Source organism: Clytia hemisphaerica, unplaced genomic scaffold, assembly GCF_902728285.1.
Source record: "Clytia hemisphaerica strain Z4C2 unplaced genomic scaffold, Clytia hemisphaerica genome assembly, whole genome shotgun sequence".
NCBI classification, from domain to species: domain Eukaryota; kingdom Metazoa; phylum Cnidaria; class Hydrozoa; order Leptothecata; family Clytiidae; genus Clytia; species Clytia hemisphaerica.
The window spans coordinates 420,513-442,989 of NW_027103334.1; the positions used below are offsets into that span (position 1 = coordinate 420,513).

Sequence of the window (22,477 nt, forward strand, 5' to 3'; positions counted from 1 at the left end):
TCACTTTGTTGACTCTCTCGTCAAATTCTCACTTTCATCAGACAGCTCAAGATAGAAATAAGCCTATAACCCTTAGGATCAGAGACATTTTTGCCCCAATCGTTGCTCATAGATTATGGCATTGATATGGGAAGGCAGTGTCAATCTTTATAGGAATTTGTTGATTCAAATACAGAAACATTGACGATAAGATTCAAATTTTTCTGTCAATAAATCTCACTACAATTCATTTTATATTTTTAGAAATAAGAATCATTATACCAAATAATAAAATTCTAAAATGAATTCAAAATGATATCAATCAAAGACCAGATTCTTAACATTAGACAGAAGCAACAGCAAGATACTGAACCTGACAGGGAACCCTTACTAAACACAGAAAACTACAACAAAATGGTGAAAATGAATTCTCAAACTGCATGTTCAACTGATGTAGGCTCTATGGAAGATCTAATGCAGACTTCATTGAAACAAGGATTATCATCAAAAGAGGTTACACATCGTCAAAAACTTTACGGTGGAAACGATTTTGATGTGGGAGAGGAGACTCCAATATGGAAGAAATATTTAATGATGGTTTGTCTTATAATCTGTTGTTATTATGTATTATCCTTTTTTTAAGAAGAGGTAAGGCCATAGTTTCCTGAATTTTGTATGGTCTACTCTTTATCTTCTGAAAAATTTTTTGATACTGATTTATAGGAAGTAAGTCCATGCTTATTTCATTGTTAGGTAAAATTACTCCTTTAAAATTAAAGCTTGTATGTGTATTATAATAATTGACTGTTATAAAAACGATGCATGTTTTCGTTTTTTAGTTCAAAGAACCAATGATCATTCTGTTACTAGTCAGTGGGTTTGTGAGTATTTGTATGGGTCAATATGATGATGCTGTCAGTATAACTGTCGTAAGTATCTCTGGAAAAATATTTAATTTCTTTTATTAGTGTTTTTTAAAAATGCTTTGAATAGTGCAGAGAAATTTTTAATGTTTTTTATGATGTACTGAATTGCTAAAGACTATCTTTTTCAAATTTATCACCAAATTCAATGATATTTTACCCCTTGTTAAGTTCTTAATTCTTTTATTGATTTTTTTTATTTTAGGCTGTTATAATCGTGGTCACGGTTGCTTTCATTCAGGTATTTTCATCTATTATCTACTTTCACTTCAGAACTAGACACACTGCTAAAGAAACTAATAGCACTGATCTCTGTCTGCTCTTCCATTAATCTGTTACAATTTTCCATAGGAATATAGATCAGACCAATCTGTTGCTGCAATCACTAAGCTTGTTCCTCCAACATGCTTTTGGTATGTTATGTTGTCTCTCTATTGCCCTGACTTGTGCTTACTTTTGCTATCATAATTTTAAAACTCATCTATAATACTTTTTATTTTTGGAAAAACTTTCTCTACAATGTAGTTTTAGTTTTTTTCATTTTTGTCTTAAAGTTTGAGGGATGGAGAATGGGTGGATTTCCTGGCAGAAAACTTGGTTCCTGGAGACATCATCTCCATTGAGACAGGTGATCGTGTACCTGCTGATGTTCGTTTGTTCGAGGTAAATTGATAGGTTTTTTCCTCCCTAACATTATTCTAAAATGGTTATAGGTGATTTAAAATATGCAATGTGTTATAGCCATTTATGACATTTATTGAGTAAGAATTTTGAACAATTATTTTTTAACTTGTGTAATACATTGCAATGACTTTTTTAGGAAGGCAAGTCTTTTTCATATATTTGTATTTTCCAATGTGATTTTTTTAGGCAATTCATCTTCAAATAGACGAATCCAGTTTCACAGGAGAAATCAAACCTGCCAAAAAACAAACAGGGGTGCTTTCAGCATCTGCAAGTCTTTCTGAAAGAAACAATATTGCTTTGATGGGCACACTTGTTTGTTCTGGTAAAGGAAAGGTATTGTTTTTAATGTTTATCTTTTAAGGATGCACCTATCTAACTATACTGATTGATAAAGGACCTTCGTTTTAAATATGATAGCCTAGCTTAACAGACAGACAGACAGATGCCTTCCCATGCAAGGGGATAGGCCTCACCAAAAGGTGAGGATCACAGCACCTCCTAAAGCTAAAGTGACCACAAAAAGTATATAACTAAGATGAAAAATGAAACATACTAAAGTAGAAAAAAAAAGGGTAATCTAACTAGAAGAAAAAAAAAAAAAAAAAAAAAAAAAAAAAAAAAATTATATAGACAAATTTCTAATCATTGCATTCCATTCCAAACGATTTCCAGCCATAACAAACCAATTATCAACATTTATACCACATTTAGACATACATTTTCGAATTGAACGACCATACGTCATCTTAGGACATCCCCTGGGTCGTTTCGATACTACCCATGAGGAAAGCATTTTCCGAGGAAGACGATCCCAGTCCATCCTACTCACGTGACCAATCCACCTCAATTGCTGTCTATAAATATACGTTTCGATAGATTCGAGCCCAACACGTTCAAGAAGCTCATCAGTTGAGATTCTATGTAGAAATGTGTGCTTTCGATTTACTCGGCACATACTACGTATACAACCATGGTAAAAGCTACGAATCTTTCTCAATAAAGATTCCGTCATGCACCAACATTCACTACCATAAAGAAGAATTGGTAAGATTAACGAACGAAATATTGATCCTTTGGCCTTATTGGTAATATCAGATGATGCAAACAAACATTTTCTCAACATTCCAAAAGCACCACTTGCTTTGGCAATACGGGTATCCACATCCTTTTCATCGGTACAATCGTTGGTAACTATACTACCAAGGTAACAAAACTCGTCAACAATGGGCAAATAACGCTTTTCATCAATAATTACATCAGATAAGTCGACATTATCAAGGGTTTCAGGGTTGTCATACATGAATATCGGTTTTGCACAGAACAATATCTCCGTTTTGGAGTCTGACTTGGGATTTATTGCACCGGTATGAATTTCCATTCCGAAACGATCAAAGTGGACGATTATTGAAGTAGCTCCCTGTTGGATATGATCTCGACTCTCAAATAACAAAAGCCGTATCGTCTGCATATTCCGAGTCTGGAAGCTCGAAATCTTCTCCTTTCGTGGTTGTTCTACGACCGGTCATTACAAAATCACTCTTACTCCGAAATATGCAAAACGGTATACCACAGGATAACTTCCAGGTTTCAATCATTGCGGTAATGTAAAAGGTAAACAATAGCGGTCCCAAAATATCACCTTGTTTCACACCGACGATGCTGTTAATGGTACGGACTACATCGCCTATAACGAATTTCACAGTGAAGTCAGCGTGTAAAACTATTAAGAGATTTATCAATTTCAAAGGTACTCCATATTCTCAAGTACCTTCCACAAAGCGATTCTCGGAACACGGTCGAAAGCTTTAACTAGATCTAGGAATAAAATCCAGGTCTCCAGTCCATGTTCTCGTCTTTTCTTTATGGCAGTTTTAACGGTAAACACAGCATCCATACAGCCTCTACCAGGGCGGAAACCTGATTGACTCTCATGATCTAAACTTTCCTCAATCGGTAGAAGTCTACGATGTAGAATAATTGCAATAATTTTATATGCATTTTCAAGGAGCATGATTCCTCTGTAATTTTTTGGCAAGGAAAGATCTCCTTTTTTCGGTAACACATTAAGCCTGCCAATGTTCCATTCTTTAGGTACTGTTTCGGTTACCCAGAAATCAGTTATGATTGATTTCAATATCTGGAAAATTTCTTGGCTGTCGATAATTATTTTCCACGATTGGGTCATCACTCCAGACTCTCCTGGAGCTTTATTTTTCAACTTTGAAATGGCAGTCCTTATTTCTTCATCCGAGGGAATTTCATCACAGTTTTCGAAGACCGGTCTTTGGGACAGGAGATCTAAGACAGTTTCATCAAAATTGACTTGATTTTCATAAAGTTTTTGGATAAAGGACCTTCGTTTTAAATATGATAGCCTAGCTTAACATTTTGATCAAAACAAAAAGCTTAAGTGGTCCTTCAAAATGAATACAACACCACGGACAGGAGAATGCTATAATAAAAGGCTGATTTTGATCAACACAACCAAGGGAAAGGTCAGGGAAAAAAGAGTGGAAAATAGCCTTTTGGAGGAGAAATTGTTGCCGTGTCAATCTTGAGAAAAAAATTAAAAACCCTGTGGAAAAATTTTTTTTCTGTTATTCGGAACTCTTCGGGTTTGCGCTACCTTTCTGCTTCAAAATATTCTAAAATTCATAAATTAACTGTAAGAATATTAGGTAGGCTTCTATAGTCACAGTCATTATAGTTGGAATTGCGTAGTTTTAACAACATTGACATGGATGCTTTTTTTCATTTTAGGGTATTGTCTTTGGTACTGGTGTTGATTCAGAGTTTGGGTCCGTTTTTCAAATGATGAAAGAAGAAGAGGTCAGCGTTTTATTTTGTTGGGTCGTTTGGCAAAATGTGTTTTTCTTTGGAGGTCGAAATATTGTTCAGAATAAAATTTACATGAAGAATGACCATTTGAACGTACATAAATGATTCAAACATTTTCATCTGAAGTATGACAATTCAAGAATTTGGAAAAATGTGTTTTTTTTTCATTTCATAAAAATGTGGCCCTTGCTGGCCCTTGTACATTTTAATAACGTTGAATTATCATTATTCAATCTCGAAGTCAATTAGCTCGAATTACAGGATGATTCGAATTATAAAGTGTTTTACTTGACATGAGCTGATATAAGTTTGAACTATGGAAAGTTTCGAAAAAAGAGGTTCGAGTTATTGAAATTCCACGGTATATAGATGTTTTTTTTCTTACCCTCTAGCTATTGTAATACATGATTCTGAGTAATGATCATCAGAGTGTATACATTTGTTTAACTCGACTTTCTGAATTTCTTTTTACAGCCTCCAAAAACCCCATTGCAAAAGAGTATGGATCAACTTGGTGCTCAGCTCTCCACATATTCCATTTTGATCATAGGTATACAGAATTCATAGAGTGCAGAGGGGTTGAAGCCCCCCCCCCCCCCTGAAGGTTCAGCCCCCCCCCTGAGATTTAGCTCCCACCAAAATTCGAAATAGACAGCCCCCCTACCAAATTACAAAAAAAAAAAATTTAATTTATGCTTAAAAATCTGAACTCTTCAGAATTTAAAAACTAGAACTATCAAAAAGCTTATGTATAATGTCTTCTTTTGAAATTCTAATCAACAAACGTCAATAGTACGACTTCATTATTACACAAACAAAATATCAAAATGTACAAAGAAAAATTTCTTAGTTCTTGGAAAGAGTTGTTAGGTTAGCCCCCAGTAAACAGACCTAAACAAATAGCCCCCCTGAGTAAGTAGCCCCCCCCTGATCTTAGGGAAAAAGAGCCCCCAGCCAGAACTTTAGATTCTAGCCCCCCCCTAAGAGCCAGGGGTGTTGCATTCTATGGAATTATTATTTCTCTTTTTACTTTCGATTTTCTTGTACCTTTATTCACTCACTTAACCTAAAATACCTACAGGAAAGCTCACACTTTTCAGTTCAGTTGAAATCTCTTAACCTTAAATACTCTCAGGTACCTAGCTAATTCTTATTCCAACCCCCTGCTTATTGATTTTTGGGAAATTTTTTTTGAAAGTTCCCTCTTTTGCCTAATTCTGCTGTATTAGCCTTCTTTTTGATCATTTTCCACCCAGGACATTTTTATTCGTACCCCCCCCCCACTTATTGAATTTTGAGATTTTTTCCAACCCCCCTGCTTATTCCAAACCCCCCGGCTATTAGGTACCTAAGAGTACCTACAGGAAAGCTCACACTTTTCAGTTCAGTTGAAATCTCCTCTTATTATGGTGACGCTATTGAGAAGAAAAGCTAAAGCCTATTAACATAATGATTGACCTTTATGATGTCTCAAAAATTGATTGAAGTTGTTTTTTTTATTTATAGGGTTCGTTGTATTCCTTGGATGGGTGCAGAAGCGACGTATTGTAGAAATGTTCACGATTGGTGTCAGGTAAATGTCGTTATACCCAATGATGTGGTTAGTTAAGTTTACAACGAGAGATAAGATAGGTTGAGCATGGTTTCAGCCCCCCCCTCTAGTTCAAGAGAGGACTTGCAATTTCGAGAAAATCAATTAGGGCTAAAAATCTTTCAAACTAATTTTAATAATGAAATTAACTGTACTGATTTTTGAATTTTTCTCCGTTCGTGGCTGGGTAGCTCCGTGCGTGGAGCATTCGTCTTTCAATCTAAGGGGTGTGGGACCCTCGGTAATCTCCAACTCAGCGATTGGGTAATCTGATCTTGGTCAATGTTGGTTTGCCATGGATTTTTATTTTAAACAGTGCTCCTATGATTTAACACAGCGAATTTTCTCTTTTCAGTCTTGCAGTGGCAGCAATCCCTGAAGGTTTGCCAATCGTTGTGACAGTAACCTTAGCTCTGGGAGTTATGAGAATGGCAAGGAAAAATGCGATAGTCAAACGCCTTCCTGTTGTTGAAACGCTAGGTTTGTCCTTCTTTACTCTATCTGGTCATGTGATAGTAAATTTAAGTATTCTTTATGCCAATGGGAAAAGGGAAAAGGTAAAGTTTGTTTGCTGAATATTTTGAGAAAAGGAATGTTGGTGAAATAGCAGCAGCTCATTTTACCATAATCAACTAATTATTGTACAATCAATCGACTGATAAACCATTTGAAATATGTATTACTTGGTAGTTTTTCTTGTTAAATATGGAAAGAAGCCCAACTGTTTATCTTTTCTTTTGCTTTTTCTTTTATCTTTTCTTTTTGCTACTTCAGGTTGTGCAACAGTCATCTGTTCTGATAAAACTGGAACATTGACAAAAAACGAAATGACAGTTACTGATTTGGTGTTACCAGACAACCGAAAAGCAATGGTATGTTTGGTCAGATTTGGTTGAAATGACATAATCTCGTCTATTCTTTGTTTTGACTAAGATCCTGCTTTTAGTTTGAAATTTTTTGTTCATCCCCGCCCATTTAAAATGAATGGTAAGATAACTTCAAAACGATTTATCTGCCTTAGTTAAACTTTTAAAGACTCTATATTCAGATCAAACTTGTCTCTCGATGATTTGTTCCTTGCCTGTGTTGTGAATATGTTGTTTTTGTGCGTGCTATGGTGTGTAAGCCTACCGTCTATGGTATGTAGTATAGGGTCCTTATACTTAATGACTGATTAACCTTTCTTTTCTTCTTTTCACGAAGGTGACAGGTATAGGGTATTCAGGGCATGGTGAAGTTATGATCGATGGTGTCGCAGCATCAGAATTCACAGACCTCTCACTCACTCAGTTAGTCAAGGTAATCAACCTTTTTGTAAAAAACATCTTTTACTTGAAGTGTATCACAAGTGATGTTTTGTTTTTGGACCTACCTCCGGGTACCCCGGTGGAGGTTCTATAAATTAACCCATGTCCGTCCGTCCGTTCGTTCGTCCGTCCGTCCGTCCGTCTGTTACCAGCTTTTCTCAGGATTGGCTCATTAGTTTTTTCTGATTTTTTGCACAATGATGCAAAATGGCAATGCCCAGAACGTGACGGAGCCCGATTTTTGAGAAAAAATTTATTTGGGCAAATTTGGGCCAAAAACTACCTAAAAATAGGGTTTTTTGGACTTTGTGCAAAATCCTGTCATTACTTTTTTCTGATTTTTTGTACAAAGATGGAGGGCAAGATTCTCTAAAGAATGGCTGAAGTGGTTTTTCCCGGGAAATTCTTATTCGCCTTAAAAAACGGATTTTCGTATTTTTGGGGAAATTCCCTTTAACCAAATAAGAAAATATAGCTTTTCTCAATGTTGACTCATTATTATTTTCTGATTTTTTGCACAATGATGCGAAATGGCAATGCCTAAAATGTGTCGGCGCCCGATTTTGGAAAAAAAAAATATTTGGGCAAATTTGGGCCAAAAACTGCCTAAAAATAGGGTTTTTTGGACTTTGTGTAAAATGATGTCATTACTTTTTGGACCTACCCCGGTGGGGTGGAGGTCCTATAAATTAACCCATGTTCGTTAGTTAGTTCGTTCGTTAGTTACCAGCTTTTCTCGAGATTGGCTCATTAGTTTTTTCTGATTTTTGGCACAAAGGTGCATGACCGTAAACCCCTGAATGTGACGGAGCCCGATTTTCGAAAAAAAAATTTTTCCGGTCTGTAGAACCGGAAATGTGCCGGAAATCGTCGTTTTTTCACATTTCCGTCACATTTTTTCAACTTATTTAATTGTTTCTTTACAGAAAAATGTTCTTTATGATGATGCCCAAAACTTAGCATCGTTTGATTTCCAAAAAAATCATCCTTTGAATCCGGAACTCCTTAAAAATCGCCGGAACAGCCGAAAACCGGCGTAAAACGGTTTTCCTTCATTTTTTCAACTTATACTCGACAGATTTTCATGATTTTTTGCACAATGATGTAAAATGGCAATGCCCAAAATGTGACAGAGCCCAATTTTCGAAAAAAAAAATTTTCCGGCCGGTAGAACCGGAAATGTCCCGAAAAAAGCGGTTTTTTGAGATTTTCTCGAGATTTTATCATTAGTTTTTGCGATTTTTTGCACATAGATGCACATTAGTACTGCCGAAAAGGTGTCGAAAACCGTTTGCGGAAAAAAAAATTTTTCCGGTCTGTAGAACCGGAAATGTGCCGGAAATCGTCGTTTTTTCACATTTCCGTCACATTTTTTCAACTTATTTAATTGTTTCTTTACAGAAAAATGTTCTTTATGATGATGCCCAAAACTTAGCATCGTTTGATTTCCAAAAAAGTCATCCTTTGAATCCGGAACTCCTTAAAAATCGCCGGAACAGCCGAAAACCGGCGTAAAACGGTTTTCCTTCATTTTTTCAACTTATACTCGACAGATTTTCATGATTTTTTGCACAATGATGTAAAATGGCAATGCCCAAAATGTGACAGAGCCCAATTTTCGAAAAAGAAATTTTTCCGGCCGCTAGAACCGGAAATGTCCCGAAAAAAGCGGTTTTTTGAGATTTTCTCGAGATTTTCTCATTAGTTTTTTGCGATTTTTTGCACATAGATGCACATTAGTACTGCCGAAAAGGTGTCGAAAACCGTTTGTCGAAAAAATTTTTTTCCGGTCTGTAGAACCGGAAATGTGCCGGAAATCGTCGTTTTTTTTCACATTTCCGTCACATTTTTTCAACTTATTTAATTGTTTCTTTACAGAAAAATGTTCTTTATGATGATGCCCAAAACTTAGCACTGTTTGATTTCCAAAAAAATCATCCTTTGAATCCGGAACTCCTTAAAAATTATTTCTTATTCAAAAGTATTTTTCAATTGTGTTGATAGTTTCTCCCAATAGATATGCTTTCATTTTTCTTAATTTTTTTGTATTTTGACCAGTTATGTCTTATGTGGTTCATTGTTTCAATGTTCTTTGATTAGTTTTGATAACCAGGTAGGTCCATAAAAGTATCACTTGTTTCTGATTTTTTGTACAAAGATGGAGGTCAAGATTCTCTAAAGAATGGCTGAAGTGGTTTTGCCTGGAAAATTCTTATTCGCCTTAAAAGATGGATTTTCGTATTTTGGGGAAATTCCCTTTAACCAAATAAGAAAATGTAGCTTTTCTCAATGTTGACTCATAATTTTTTTCTGATTTTTTGCACAATGATGCAAAATGGCAATGCCCAAAATGTGACGGAGCCAGATTTTTAAGGAAAAATCTTTTTGGGCAAATTTGGGCCAAAAACGGCTTAAAAGGTCTTTTGGGCCTGAATGGTTTAAGTGATTTTCGTATTTGAGGAAATTTCTTTTTACCATTTTACATTATTCAACACACAAGCTTTATTTTTCCATTCTGAATTTTTGTACGATTATTGTCACTTTTTTCTTATTTTCATCTGATGTTAATCATTAGGTAGGTCCATTCAGCATGTTGCTTGTTTTCAAATTTTATTTAAAGCTAAAAAGTTGTTGACTCTCTCTAATTTGACCTTCAAGGGTTCGAATATTTAAATGTTTTCTACGATTCTAGTTTGATTAAAGAAAACGATTTAAGTTGATTTCATACTAAAAGTTTCATGACATCCATTATTTTCTACGATTCTTCGAGAGATGGAAAAATCAAATATTCCTTCGATTTCGGAAGCCAACAGCAAGTTTTCAGATTATAGGATTAATCCTGGTTTAGTTTTATAGCAGACAAAAGCAACAAAATGGACGGAATGAAAATTCTATTTCTATTTCTATTTGATTGGGTTGCAGGAGGCTTTGAGGTCTATTTACGCAACTATAGACGCTAATTAGCGCCCCGTCAGCACCTTGGACTGACTACCCAATTTCCCTCACATGGCTTGGGTTGACCCGGGCGAAGGTTCATCCACTTGCCAAGTGAACCGCTGCGAGTGGGAATCGAACCTCAGTCGCCTGTGCAGCAACCAAGGTCAATGACCACTATACCACAGCGCCTGATGTACTGATCAAAATTAAAGAAAAGCAAATCAATACTATCAGGTTTTAGTGCAATTTATACACCAAACTTAGAAAAGTAATTCGATGCTCGTTGAAACTTACATAGTTTTCAGAAACATTCATTTCGTTTTTTTAGACTGGTTGTCTTTGCAACAATGCTTCTATAAGAAATGGTTCATTGCATGGACAAGCTACAGAGGGTGCTATCGTCGCTGTCGGATTAAAGGTATATCATGTTGCCGTTCAATTTCGGCATCAATTTATAACGTTTCCTTATATGTAAAGTTTTAACTTTTATTTTCTAGGATTTTTATCCTTAGCTAATAAAATAATAATAATAAAAATAATAATAAAGTTCTACAACCGCCCATTACTGGACATGGTTGGACATGGGAAAGTATCTCACCGTGAGGCCTATTCACTTAGAGGTATTTTCCCATGTCGAACTAGTTATAAATTCAAATTCACATCATTACTTGACTAATAGAAATCATTTTATGACCAACAACTTGATCCAACAAAGACTTGGCAGGGCGACCTCTTCTCGTGTATTGGTCATCATTAAATGTTAATAATTTAAAAGAACGAGAAGAGGGCATACGAAGGACGTGTGCAGCATAGTGATGTTGCTATGATTTGATAAAATGGCTAACATCAGAGGTTCCAAAGATCCTGTGGAGCTGCGCGTTGTTTATTGAAAATCTGTAATCATTTTCATTCTCATTTAAAAATTTGAAACCACCACGTACCATTCGACGCAGAAATTTTCGATACGCCAGGTCAAGACGATCAAACTGTTCTTGATTAAGGTTCCAATTCTGACAGGCATACACAAGACGACTTCGAACAAAACAATTCAAAAACAAAACTCTCGTTTTCAGCTTTAAATGAAAGTTTTGTATAAAAAGATTTGACATTTGTGAAAATTTTGCAGATGCTAGTTGAATACGGTGAGTGATCTCCTTTTCACCAGTATTAGGCTGATTCGAATTGAGATAAGCACCAAGATATTTAAAATTTCACACGTTTGGCAGTTGACTTTCACCGAGATCAATAATTGAGGATGGGTAGGGTATTTCATCTGGATGGTTAAGTATCAACCAAATTTTGCAAAGACTTCATTAAGCAGAACAGTAGCGCTCTGGAGACCAGTTTTGGATTGTAAAAATAAAACTAAGTCATCAGCAACATAGCCACACCAAGGTAGCAACGATATTCCTGATGAACTCAAGCCATTCTCGCGCTTTATCATCCTTTCATTTCTTGAGATTGAATGATTATTTATACAATACTTGTGGACAAAGAACTGGATTAATGGATCGCTACGGCTTTTCTCGATCATCAGGCGCATGACAAAGTCTATGTACAGATTGAAGAGAAAAAAGGCACCTTAATAAAGTTACTAGTGATTATTCTTCAAAAACAGACACCCCCAACGCTTAAAACTAGTGAAATTATATTTTCTAAAAGAACATTTTTAATTTTTTTTTCACCACTAATAAAATGTTCTTTTTTAAAAGTTATCGTATCGTGATATTCCAAATTTTATTGAAAACTTTTAACCCGACCTTTTCAAAAGTGGAAATATAACAAATTGAATAGTAGACAGTCATTATAAACATGTCAGCAAATAGTTAATGACTGCTTTTGTGGTTTGATAGGGCTTTTTATGAGAATAAACAGATGCTACAGGCATAAACTCCTAAAAATGAAAATGATTTTTATCTTTCAGGTGGGATTGATTCGTCTCGGAGATGAGTATACAAGGGTTGACGAAATCCCTTTCAGTTCTGAGACCAAATGGATGGCTGTTAAAACTAAAAAGACATGGGCCTACAATAATGAGGTATTTACACAGTGAAGTTTGTACTATTTTTCGGTGACGAAAATTTTTTTTCAGATTTTTTTTTCCGTCAGCGGTCGCAGACCTGATTTAGCGGCCGAAGACCTGAATTAAAAACCGAAGACTTGATGCAGCGGTCGAATACCTTCTTACACGGCCGAAGACCTCGAGAAAATGAATTGTGGAAATTTGTTATAAATCTTTTTTATAAATTCAATCAAGATTTTTATATGATGTTTCAATGATAAATATTACTGAAAACAAATTAAGTTTTTTAACTAAAAAGAATGAAAATTAATGTCAATAATTCGTCTCGAACTACCCATCTTTCGTCTTCGATACCACTGCACTAACCACTAGACCATCGCAACTGATGCCTTGCTGAGTGGTTCAAGCTAGTTTAACTGACCCTAACTTATCTAACTTAACGAGAGCGTTACAACTAAACCACGTCCTTCCCTATTAACATATATTCCAATATTTTAGGCTGAAGAGGTTTACCATGTGAAAGGAGCAGTAGAGAGGGTTCTTGATAAATGTAGAACGTCTTACCATGATGGTGGCTCCGTTGTCATGACAAACAACAAACGAAAAGAAATTCTTGATGCAGCACATCAACTTGCATCACGTGGTTTAAGAGGTAGCTTTGCAACCTATTGCTTTTGTTGTTGTGTTTTAATTGCGTGTTTGGACTTTTGGTACCTTTTCGATTTTTTGGGGCAACCTTTATGCGCGCGCTTGATTATATAATTATAAATGATATACAAACCTCTGCAAGCAATAATATTTTTACAAGGTGGAAAAATCACGAAATCTTTTGTATCGCTTAAAATGATCAATATTTTTTTCAAAACCGCTAGTCCCTGAAAGTTTTTGGATTTAATGTAAGACTTTGCTCGTTATATTAGAAGTTTTGACCTCATCAAAACCTCATCAAAACCTTACCAACCTTTCTTCTCAGTCATCGCATTCGCGCATGGAAAAGATCTTTCGAATCTCACCTACCTTGGTCTTGCTGGGATAATCGACCCCCCGCGAAGGGGAGTACCTGAATCGATCCAAGTACTTCAAGACAGTGGCGTACAAGTCAAAATGATCACAGGTTTGTATCATCTAAAATGAAGAATACTGATAAAATAAGATTTTAAAATGCGATTATCAGAGCTTGAGCGTTTCAGTCAGAAATATTTACGTCTTAATAATATATGTTTGCTAGACCTGGGTCCAATAAGTCCTCGATTTTGTGGGTCAGAGCTATGGGTTATCCCAAATCGCTTCAGTCGTCCTGAAAAGTGAAGATAGATAAACTCGCTGTACACGTTTTTTTTATAAGAACATCCAAAATTTTTGAAGTCTTCGGATGTTCTTAACTTTTTGAATTTCAAGCCTTAAAATGTTCTTAACTTTTTATTTTGACCATTTTGTGAGCATTTTTTTCCATTTTCCTAAGAAATCAGGTGTTTTAGAGTCCGCAAAGCCTTTCACATGTTCTCAACTTGTTCTTCAAATTTTGGCCATCGAAGCCTTATGTTCTTATATATAAAAAAAATTGTAATTTTTACCGCAGGGGATGCCAAGGACACAGCAGTTGCAGTTGCACAAGCTATCGGTTTGAAAGTCACTGAACAAAGAAATGTCATCTCTGGTGAACAATTGGAATCCATGGATTGTTATGAATTGAGAAGGGTCATTGAACAGGTACTTACCGTTAATTACTTGGTATTACCGAGAAGTTTAACCAACCACTGATCTTTACAAACCCTGGACTATATTTTACCCGCAATCTTTGAGCGGAGTTTTTTTTTAATGATACCCCAAAAGAAGACATTGCAGTGTTAGAAATTAACATCAAACGGCACTACAACGTCGCGCTCTCGATGCATTTACACAGCAATCGTTCTGTGGATCTAACCCCTCCTCAGTTGCAGCCTTACTTCGGTTTGGTTATCAAAATAGAAAAAAATCTTTTCAACCTCTTTTTAAGTAACCCAGATAGCCTTTTCGAGTTTTTTTGGCTCTTCTTTCAATTCGTACCGACTTTATAGGGACCAATCTCTTAAGGTCTAACAGACAAGAAATATGATATCCAGGGGGTAAGCATCTTTATAAGAGAGGATATCCTGGGGATTGAGCATATTTTTGAGAGTGGATATCCAGGGGGTTCGATACTTCGAAAATCAATATCTGGAAAAACCCAATGCAATGTAAAATGTAATTTATCTTTCTTCATGAAAAATAAATATATCATCCTTGTTAAATATTGTTTAATTCGTTTTGGTTTCAGATATCAATTTTCTACAGGGTCAGCCCAAAGAATAAAGTCACAATTGTAAAGGTACGCGGTATATCCATGATAGATAAAGTAAAATATATGATATTTTAATATTTTCTTAAATTCCTAATTTTTTATGGTGAATAATGAAATTTGGAGTTATCGAGTCTAAAGGCCAGAATGAACCAGCTGAATAATTGTCCGAGTTTATAAGAAGACATTCGAGACATTGATTTAAAAAATTCACTTCATCATGATATAAGTTACTTAGCGGCCTTTTTTACGCCAGTCCTAAGTCAGCGTCAGCCCTTTTAAACGTTTGCCCTAGATGATCCAATCGTCTAGACAAAGGTCACTAAAGGGGAATAATGACCTTTGTGTAGAGGCGGGATAAATCTGAAAACGGAGGTTAATTCGGGGGGGGGACGTCGGAGGTGTTTACAGTGTTTGTTCCAAACTCTACGGTTTCCGTGAACCGCCCTACGGCTGTAAACTCCGCGCATATTTATATTGTCCCGCGTTTACTCTCCCTCTAACGGACGAGAGCATCGTCTACGTTTGCCCTTAATCCGCTACTGTCAAAAAAATTGCCAAGTTAGCAATCAAGATCAACTGAATTTTGCGTCAGACTTCATAATTCGACAAGTAAATTGTTGACCATTTTAAAAGTACGCAACAAAAACTGTTAAAGATTAAGGTTCGTCACAAACAAGGGCAGGTGTAAAAAGAGTCGATAAGTAGCAGTTTTGCACTTGATATACACCTCTAATCTGATTTGTGATCTGACCACAGACCCTGGTCTAGAAGCTTATTGTTTTAACTATTTGTCAGCATTCTCCTTTGTTAATATTATAAGATAAAAATAGATTTGCTCAGTTTTTGATCACGTTACCAAATACTCCTCTTGGGATTGCGGTTTAAGATTTAATTGCACGATCAAAAAGTGAGCGAAACCTATTTATCAACTTATTTCTCAACTTAGTTCAAGTTAGAAAGAATGGAAAGAAATAAAAGGCTTCCAGACCGAGGTTTTTTATACGGACTATGGTGATTTCAATCCAGGACCGTTGTTGCAACAACTTTGCTTGCTCCCTTAGCTCTTATCTGATTCGTTTTTATTTCTTGTTAGGCGAGACCAATTTGATTAGTTGTTTTACGGACCCGACCGACCCTGAAATTCCAAAAATCTAAATAAAAATAATATTGATTTTAGCAGCACGTTTTTATTTTCATTGCTTTGCAGAATGGTATTTTTTCCAAGGTTATTCAATTTTAAATTCGAGCTTTCTATGTCTTTTTATTTTCTATTTTGCATTTTTGCCAAGATTTTTTCAAGTAGTTTTTTTTCGCTGACCGACCGACCTTTCTTTTTTGGGTAGCTTGGCCCGTAAAACAACAAATTAGATTGACTTCGCCTTATTCTTTATTTTGTTTTATATATGATTTTTATTTTTGGTTCCTACCTCCTGGCGGTATAATCTACCGGGTGATTTATTGAATTTGGTTCATTAGATCGAAAGTTATGCTCGATTGAATAAAAAAGTTACTTTCTGAAAGTGCTCATAAACGTTAAAAATCGACCTATCAAATTAAACAGAAGCATAATTACATGATGCATCAGTATTTTCGTTTTAGTCATCAAAAATGATAATTAGTTGTCTAAATGACCTTTTGTTATATAAAGGAAGGTTGAACTAAATTAAAAGGAAGAAAATTCGTTGAAAAAAGCCAAAAAATCTTGTAAAATGCAGAAAAATACATCAAATATGGGTTTCGAGGTACATCCAGCCTACAAGTTTATCCAGTCTACAACCAAAAATCTAAAGAAAATCTCGGTAAAAGTAAATTAGAATGATTTTGATGAAGATTCTAAACCCTTTTGACCCATCAGTTTCAAAATTTATGTGTTTAATTACTGAAAAATGTTCTTAATCATGTAAAGCCTATTGCGGTTGCTAGTTTTAAAATAAAATTTTGATAGGTCAATTTTAACGTTTTCGGGCACTTTCTGAAAGTAACTTTTTTATTCAATGGTGCATAACTTTTGATCTAATGAACCGAATTTATTAAATGACCCATCGAAATTTAAGTTTATCTTTCTTCTTTCCAATGAAATAGGAATGATTCTTTTAAAATTTTTTCGAATTCGAGAAAATCAGTTTCAAAGAGAGAAACTTTTTTGTGGCGCACCCGGTAGGGTTTTTAGCGGGAGGCTAGGAACTTTGAGTGTTTATATATTTGTTCCGTCTAAAACCTATTAGGCGAGACCAATTTGATTAGTTGTTTTAGTTTTACGGGCCCGACCGACCCGGGTATTCCGAAAATCGAAAAAAAATAAAATTGATTTTCGTATTACATATTTATTTTCATTGCTTTACAGAATGCCAATTTCCAAAATTTTGGTATTTTTTCCAAGGTTTTGGGAATTTTATGTTCAATTTTTCAATTTATCCATGAATTCGAGCTTTTTGTATCTTTATTTTCTATTTCGCATTTTTTTTCAAGAGGAAGTAGTTTTTGCTGCCTTTTTAGGAGATATATAGGTGAAGTTCTAGCTGTTTTTTTATTTTTTCGCCTACCGACCGACCCTCTTTTTTGAATAGCTTGGCCCGTAAAACAACAAATTAAATTGGTCTCGCCTTATAGATAAAAAAATTCCTATTGATTCGCCAGGCATTACAAGAGTTGGGTCACGTTGTTGGGATGACGGGTGATGGAGTGAACGACGCGGTGGCGTTGAAATGTGCCGACATCGGTATTGCAATGGGCAAATGTGGAACCGACGTCGCTAAAGAAGCTGCCGATATGATCCTGGCCGATGATGATTTTGGGACGATCATGTCAGCATTAGCAGAAGGGAAAGGCATATATTACAATATCCGAAATTTCGTCCGTTTTCAATTGAGCACGTAAGTCTTTATTAATTATCCTTTTATTGAAAAAAAAACACAAAGGTTCTTAATGCCCAGCTACTGTATGACCTAAATAGAAACACAAGGGTTTTGATGGCTAAATGTATCCGAGATGCGAATTTGAATTTTTACCAAATTCTTTCCTTTTCGCTGTAATAAAGGAAGGACAGGCCAACTTGAACTTATTATTCTCTTTTAGTCACACAGTGACTATAGAATTCGACCCTCATATTCGGTATCGTTTGTATGGCAAACTTCCTCCTCGCTGGTCGCTAGTAAAGTCGGTTTCTATTTTTATTATGTCTCTGTTTATTTTTCCTCTGGACAACCTTCAACGTATTTTGTGCAACCATGTTGTTATCATAAATCTTATAAATTTCCTAAATGTGACGGTTCCTGATTTTTGAGAAATCCGGAAATATGCCAGAAAAACCAGTTTTTTGCATTTTCTCGAGATTTCATCATTAGTTTTTTTCTCAATTTTTGCACAAAGATGTAAATTAGCGATGCCTAAAGTAAAATATGTCCGATTTTCGAGGAAAATTTTTTTCCAGCCAAAAATGACGGAAATCGCCGTTTTTGCAGATTTTTATTGGATTTCTTCGTTTTATACCATTATTTTTTCAAACAAAAACATTATTCTTATGAATGCCCACCGATTAAGCATGGTTCAATCTTCTATGAAACTGATTTTGTAGCCAAAACTTTCTAAACATCGCCGGAAGAGCCGAAGATCACTATATCGCTGTACGCTCGTTCTTTTTTCACGATATTTATTGCTTTAAAACTACAAGAGATATTCCATAACTCGAACCTCCTCAACTCTATTATCTCCATAAACTCGAACGATTTCTCCGGTCTCTTGAAGAGATTCTTAGGCTATTCTGCCTCTCTATAACTCGAATTTCCGTAACTGGAACGATTACTGATTATCCCCTTGGCATTCCAGCACTCGACTATATTACACTTCCCTTACTTGCTCTTTCAAGCGTTTCGACTTGTTCAAACAAAAGGCAGTCAACTTCAATGTGAGATAAACGAAAAGCTCGGCGACTGAAAGATTGAAGACGTATCTTCCGGGGACAAAGTCACCAAATTTTAGATGAGATAAGATAGTCTCTTACTTCCAACCCCTTCCCTTAATACAACCAAATGGGCACGGGGGACAATGAGGAAAACGAACGAAGAATTTAAATGAATATTCATTATTTGTGTTCTGAATGAATGCTTTAACGGTCATGCTCACGTAGATATCAATTATATGTTTTAAATGCATAACCAGGTAGGTCCATAAAAGTATCGCTTGTTACATTTAAAAAAAATCGATTTCAACCACAAGTTTGCTAGATGTTTTTACAGGCTTTTACACAAAAAGCGCATAGTGAATTTACACCTATGAACAAATTTAGAACAAGACGGCGAAAATTTCGCACAATATTTGAACACTATACGGCGAAGCGTGAAACTTGACGCCTATAGTACCTATAGTAGCCCTACATTATATTTTGAGTGAAGCGTTACACAAAAACGGTTCTAGGACAATTGCCCCCCGTGACAATTGCCCCCCGGATAATTGCCCCCCCCCCGGATAATTACCCCCAAGACAATTGCCCCCGGACAATTGCCCCCTGGACAATTGCCCCCTAGACAATTGCCCCCCAGACAATTCCCCCCCGGACAATTGCCCCCCAGATGTCAAAAGTCAAAAAAGATGTCAAAATTTATGGTGATCGAGTAACACGATTTTAGCCTTAATGTTCTTATAAAAAACCTCATCTCTGAAATATCCTGAATTTTTTTGAAGACGTTTTTTTAAGTTTCATGAATGAATGAATGAATAAATAAATCGCACCTGGGTTTTCTCGGAGCCAAGAATATTAAAGCGACAACATGAAAGAGCGTCCCACCATCGTCCCACCTGAGCGTTCCACCATCGTCCCACTTGAGCGTCCCACCTGAGCGTCCCAGCATCGTCCCACCTGAACGTCCCAGCATCGTCCCACTTAAGCGTCCCACCTGAGCCACCGTCCCACGTCCCACAGCATAGCATTCTTGAATGCACTTTTCAAGTCTAACAAGAAAAATAGTCAAAAAGACTAACGATCATCCGATCAAGAATTGTCTCAACGGTGATTGTCTGAATTTTTTTTTCTTTGGGGGGGGGGCAATTGTCCCGGGGGCAATTGTCTGGGGGGTAATTGTCCTTGGGGGAATTGTCTGGGGGGCAATTGTCTGGGGGGCAATTGTCCGGGGGCAATTATCCCGGGGGCAATTGTCCGGGGGGCAATTATCCGGGGGGCAATTGTCCTGTAACGACAAAAACATACACCTAATGTCTGTCTCAGTATAATTTGCAGCGGAGACAAAAAAGACTATAACTTTTGATATAATTTGAATTAGATAGCAGTTTTTCGCTTGTTGAAAAGACAAACAGGAGTGGAATATTATCATAAAACGTCATAGAACGTCATTAATGTGAAAAAATTGTTCAAAGAAATCGAAAGATACAGTCCAAAATGTATCACTGATTAACTTCAAAAACCATTATAAAATAACAAAAAGAGCCCTTTTTTCAAGTTAACTTTTTTTGATTTTTTGAATCTTTTTTCGCATTTTTTATAACGTTCTAAGATTAAAGCATTTCTGATATAAAAATGAAGATCATAGCATTGTTCTACGAGAAGTTGAATTTCTTCTTCTTTAATTTTCATCTTCGTTTTTCGATTTTTTAATTTGTTTTCTTTTTTGACAACAATCCAATCCGGATTATCTTTTGAGCAAGTACAAAAACTGCGACTAAAATTCCCTTTTATAAGAGTATAAGATTTTTTCAATTCAGAAATTGTATCAAACTGTTGAAAGATAATTCAGAGAACTAAAAAAAATAATTTAAAATTTTTGAAAATGAAGAAGAAAAAATGAACTTTTTATTCTTTGATTGCTAGAAACTTCATTTTGTGGTTTGATAAGTCTATGCACAAAGTTTTATATCAACGACTTCATTCTAGTAACAGTTTGATTCTTATAAAATAAATGTTCAAATGAGTAGAATTTTTCTCAAAGAGAAAATCGCTAGTCAGAAAAATTACTATCTTTGCTTTCTGATTTGAATGATGGGGCTTCACCATCAGAATCATTAAAGGGGCTTAAAGGATTCTGCCTTTAATAGTTGAGTAGTCGAGCTCCAGCTTCTGGATTAGAAAATGGCAGGGTAAAAGCTGTTTAAAGCTGAAAATTGATGTTCAGGCTAAATTTGGGCCACAAAATTTTAGATTAGGTTCTGGACTTTTTCAAGTTCAATTGCTAAGTGACCTAGATGCTAGAAAAGTTCGAGCCGTACAGATGGTTGTTATGTCGCAGGCGGTGTCAATCGAACAGTTCAATTATCGAACTTATCGAACTTATTAAATGGAACCAATTTGAACCAATTTGAACAATACATGTTCCATTCCCACCCCAATCAAACACCTGGGAAACAAGAAACTTTCACAAAGTTTGATGATAGTTTGATAAAAATTGATCGTGGTTCTTTGAGTTCAATTAAAGGTATTGTTTTTAAAATAAGAGAAAATTTTGAAAGCAAAAATATATTGTTCTTGCAAACTGTGTTCAATATTTTAATGATTTTAATATTTTAATTTTGATAATATTATTTACTATTCAGTAAATATTAGATTGTCATGTTAGTTTTAATTAGTCTTTTTGTACTATTTTTGTTTCGTACCAACGATAAATAAAGAATTAATAAAAGATAAAAAAAAATTTTGGATTAACACGGATGTGGAGCAAGATTGGTCAGAAAAAGGAAAAGAAAAACATTTTTTTGCTTATATCAGCATAATATAACAATAGCAAGACACTGTCCTGATATGAAATATGTGTCTGATATTAAACGGAAACACTTATGTAAAAAGAAAACCTTAAGGTTCAATCAGTTTAATTAAAGATCGATGAAGTTTGATTGAAGCTCGATTGGTTCAATTTATTACATCATCACCCATTCTTTTTATATCCCAATGGCGTATGGCCCATGATAAATCTTAAAGGGTTGGCTAATATCTATCCCATCGGAAAGGGAAAAGCTAGAGTTTTTTTACTTACAGAACTCATTGTACACCAGCAGAACTTCATCGAGAAAAAACTGTTATCGAACTAAATGCAAACTAATCAAAAAGTTTTTGTAAAGTTCGATACCGCAATTTGGTCTATTATTTATTTTTTTTATTTTTATTATTCAAAACAAAAATAGTTCAAAAAGACTAATTAAAACCAACATGACAATCTAATATTTACTGAATAGTAAATAATATTATCAAAATTAAAATATTAAAATCATTAAAATATTGAACACAGTTTGCAAGAACAATATATTTCTGCTTTCAAAATTTTGGTTTTAAAGCACTCTAACGAGTCTGTTATTGACATCCCTTATCTAATTCTGACACCCTTCTTTGAAGATAGAAATATTTTTCATTCAATCACGCACATAGAAAGGCTATCGTAATACTTTCGCTATGCGGAATTAACAATACCAGTCTTGTTATCGGCAATGACAAAGAAAATTCTGATTCCAAGCTAATAAATCAGTAGTAAGCGTATTAAGACCATCAGAGCCTGAAAATAACGAGAAAAAAAATAAGAACAGAACAGCGTCAATTTTTCTCGTTCTTATAAAAGGAAGCGTTTAACAAGCTGAAGACTGTTTCGACTGATCTAACTAAACCCTTTTTTTTTCAAATGAAAATAGTGCTAAAATTTTTATGTTATTTTATTGGATTTTTACTACGATCGGGCTATAAACCATTATTTTCATATACGTACTTGATAAAAGGATCCTGCTTTCAAAACGTCAGAGAGGGCTAAAGCCGCACTTTTTGCTAAAAGCTTTTACACCTTTTATCCTATTTTGTTGGATAAAAATCGAGTCTGCTAAATTGCATGGGTTGCGTGCGTGCGTGGGTGCGTGGGTCAAAAAATTGCGTGGGTGCGTGCGTGG

General features: G+C 35.4%; 1 protein-coding gene across 1 annotated transcript in view; it reads left to right on the forward strand.

Annotated features, from left to right (window-relative positions):
* Positions 1–245: 245 nt before the first annotated feature.
* Positions 246–22,477, forward strand: part of LOC136816762 (calcium-transporting ATPase type 2C member 1-like) — a 55,111-nt gene continuing 32,879 nt past the window's right edge. Inside the window, exons 1-19 of the mRNA XM_067073080.1 lie at positions 246–576; positions 819–908; positions 1,108–1,143; positions 1,254–1,315; positions 1,457–1,565; positions 1,773–1,922; positions 4,350–4,418; positions 4,902–4,977; positions 5,934–6,000; positions 6,374–6,498; positions 6,793–6,890; positions 7,222–7,317; positions 10,591–10,680; positions 12,187–12,300; positions 12,784–12,937; positions 13,259–13,399; positions 13,865–13,995; positions 14,582–14,632; positions 17,243–17,478. Coding sequence (XP_066929181.1) covers positions 292–576; positions 819–908; positions 1,108–1,143; positions 1,254–1,315; positions 1,457–1,565; positions 1,773–1,922; positions 4,350–4,418; positions 4,902–4,977; positions 5,934–6,000; positions 6,374–6,498; positions 6,793–6,890; positions 7,222–7,317; positions 10,591–10,680; positions 12,187–12,300; positions 12,784–12,937; positions 13,259–13,399; positions 13,865–13,995; positions 14,582–14,632; positions 17,243–17,478 — 2,180 coding nt within the window. The 5' untranslated portion in view covers positions 246–291. The remainder of the gene's footprint in view (positions 577–818; positions 909–1,107; positions 1,144–1,253; positions 1,316–1,456; positions 1,566–1,772; positions 1,923–4,349; positions 4,419–4,901; positions 4,978–5,933; positions 6,001–6,373; positions 6,499–6,792; positions 6,891–7,221; positions 7,318–10,590; positions 10,681–12,186; positions 12,301–12,783; positions 12,938–13,258; positions 13,400–13,864; positions 13,996–14,581; positions 14,633–17,242; positions 17,479–22,477) is intronic.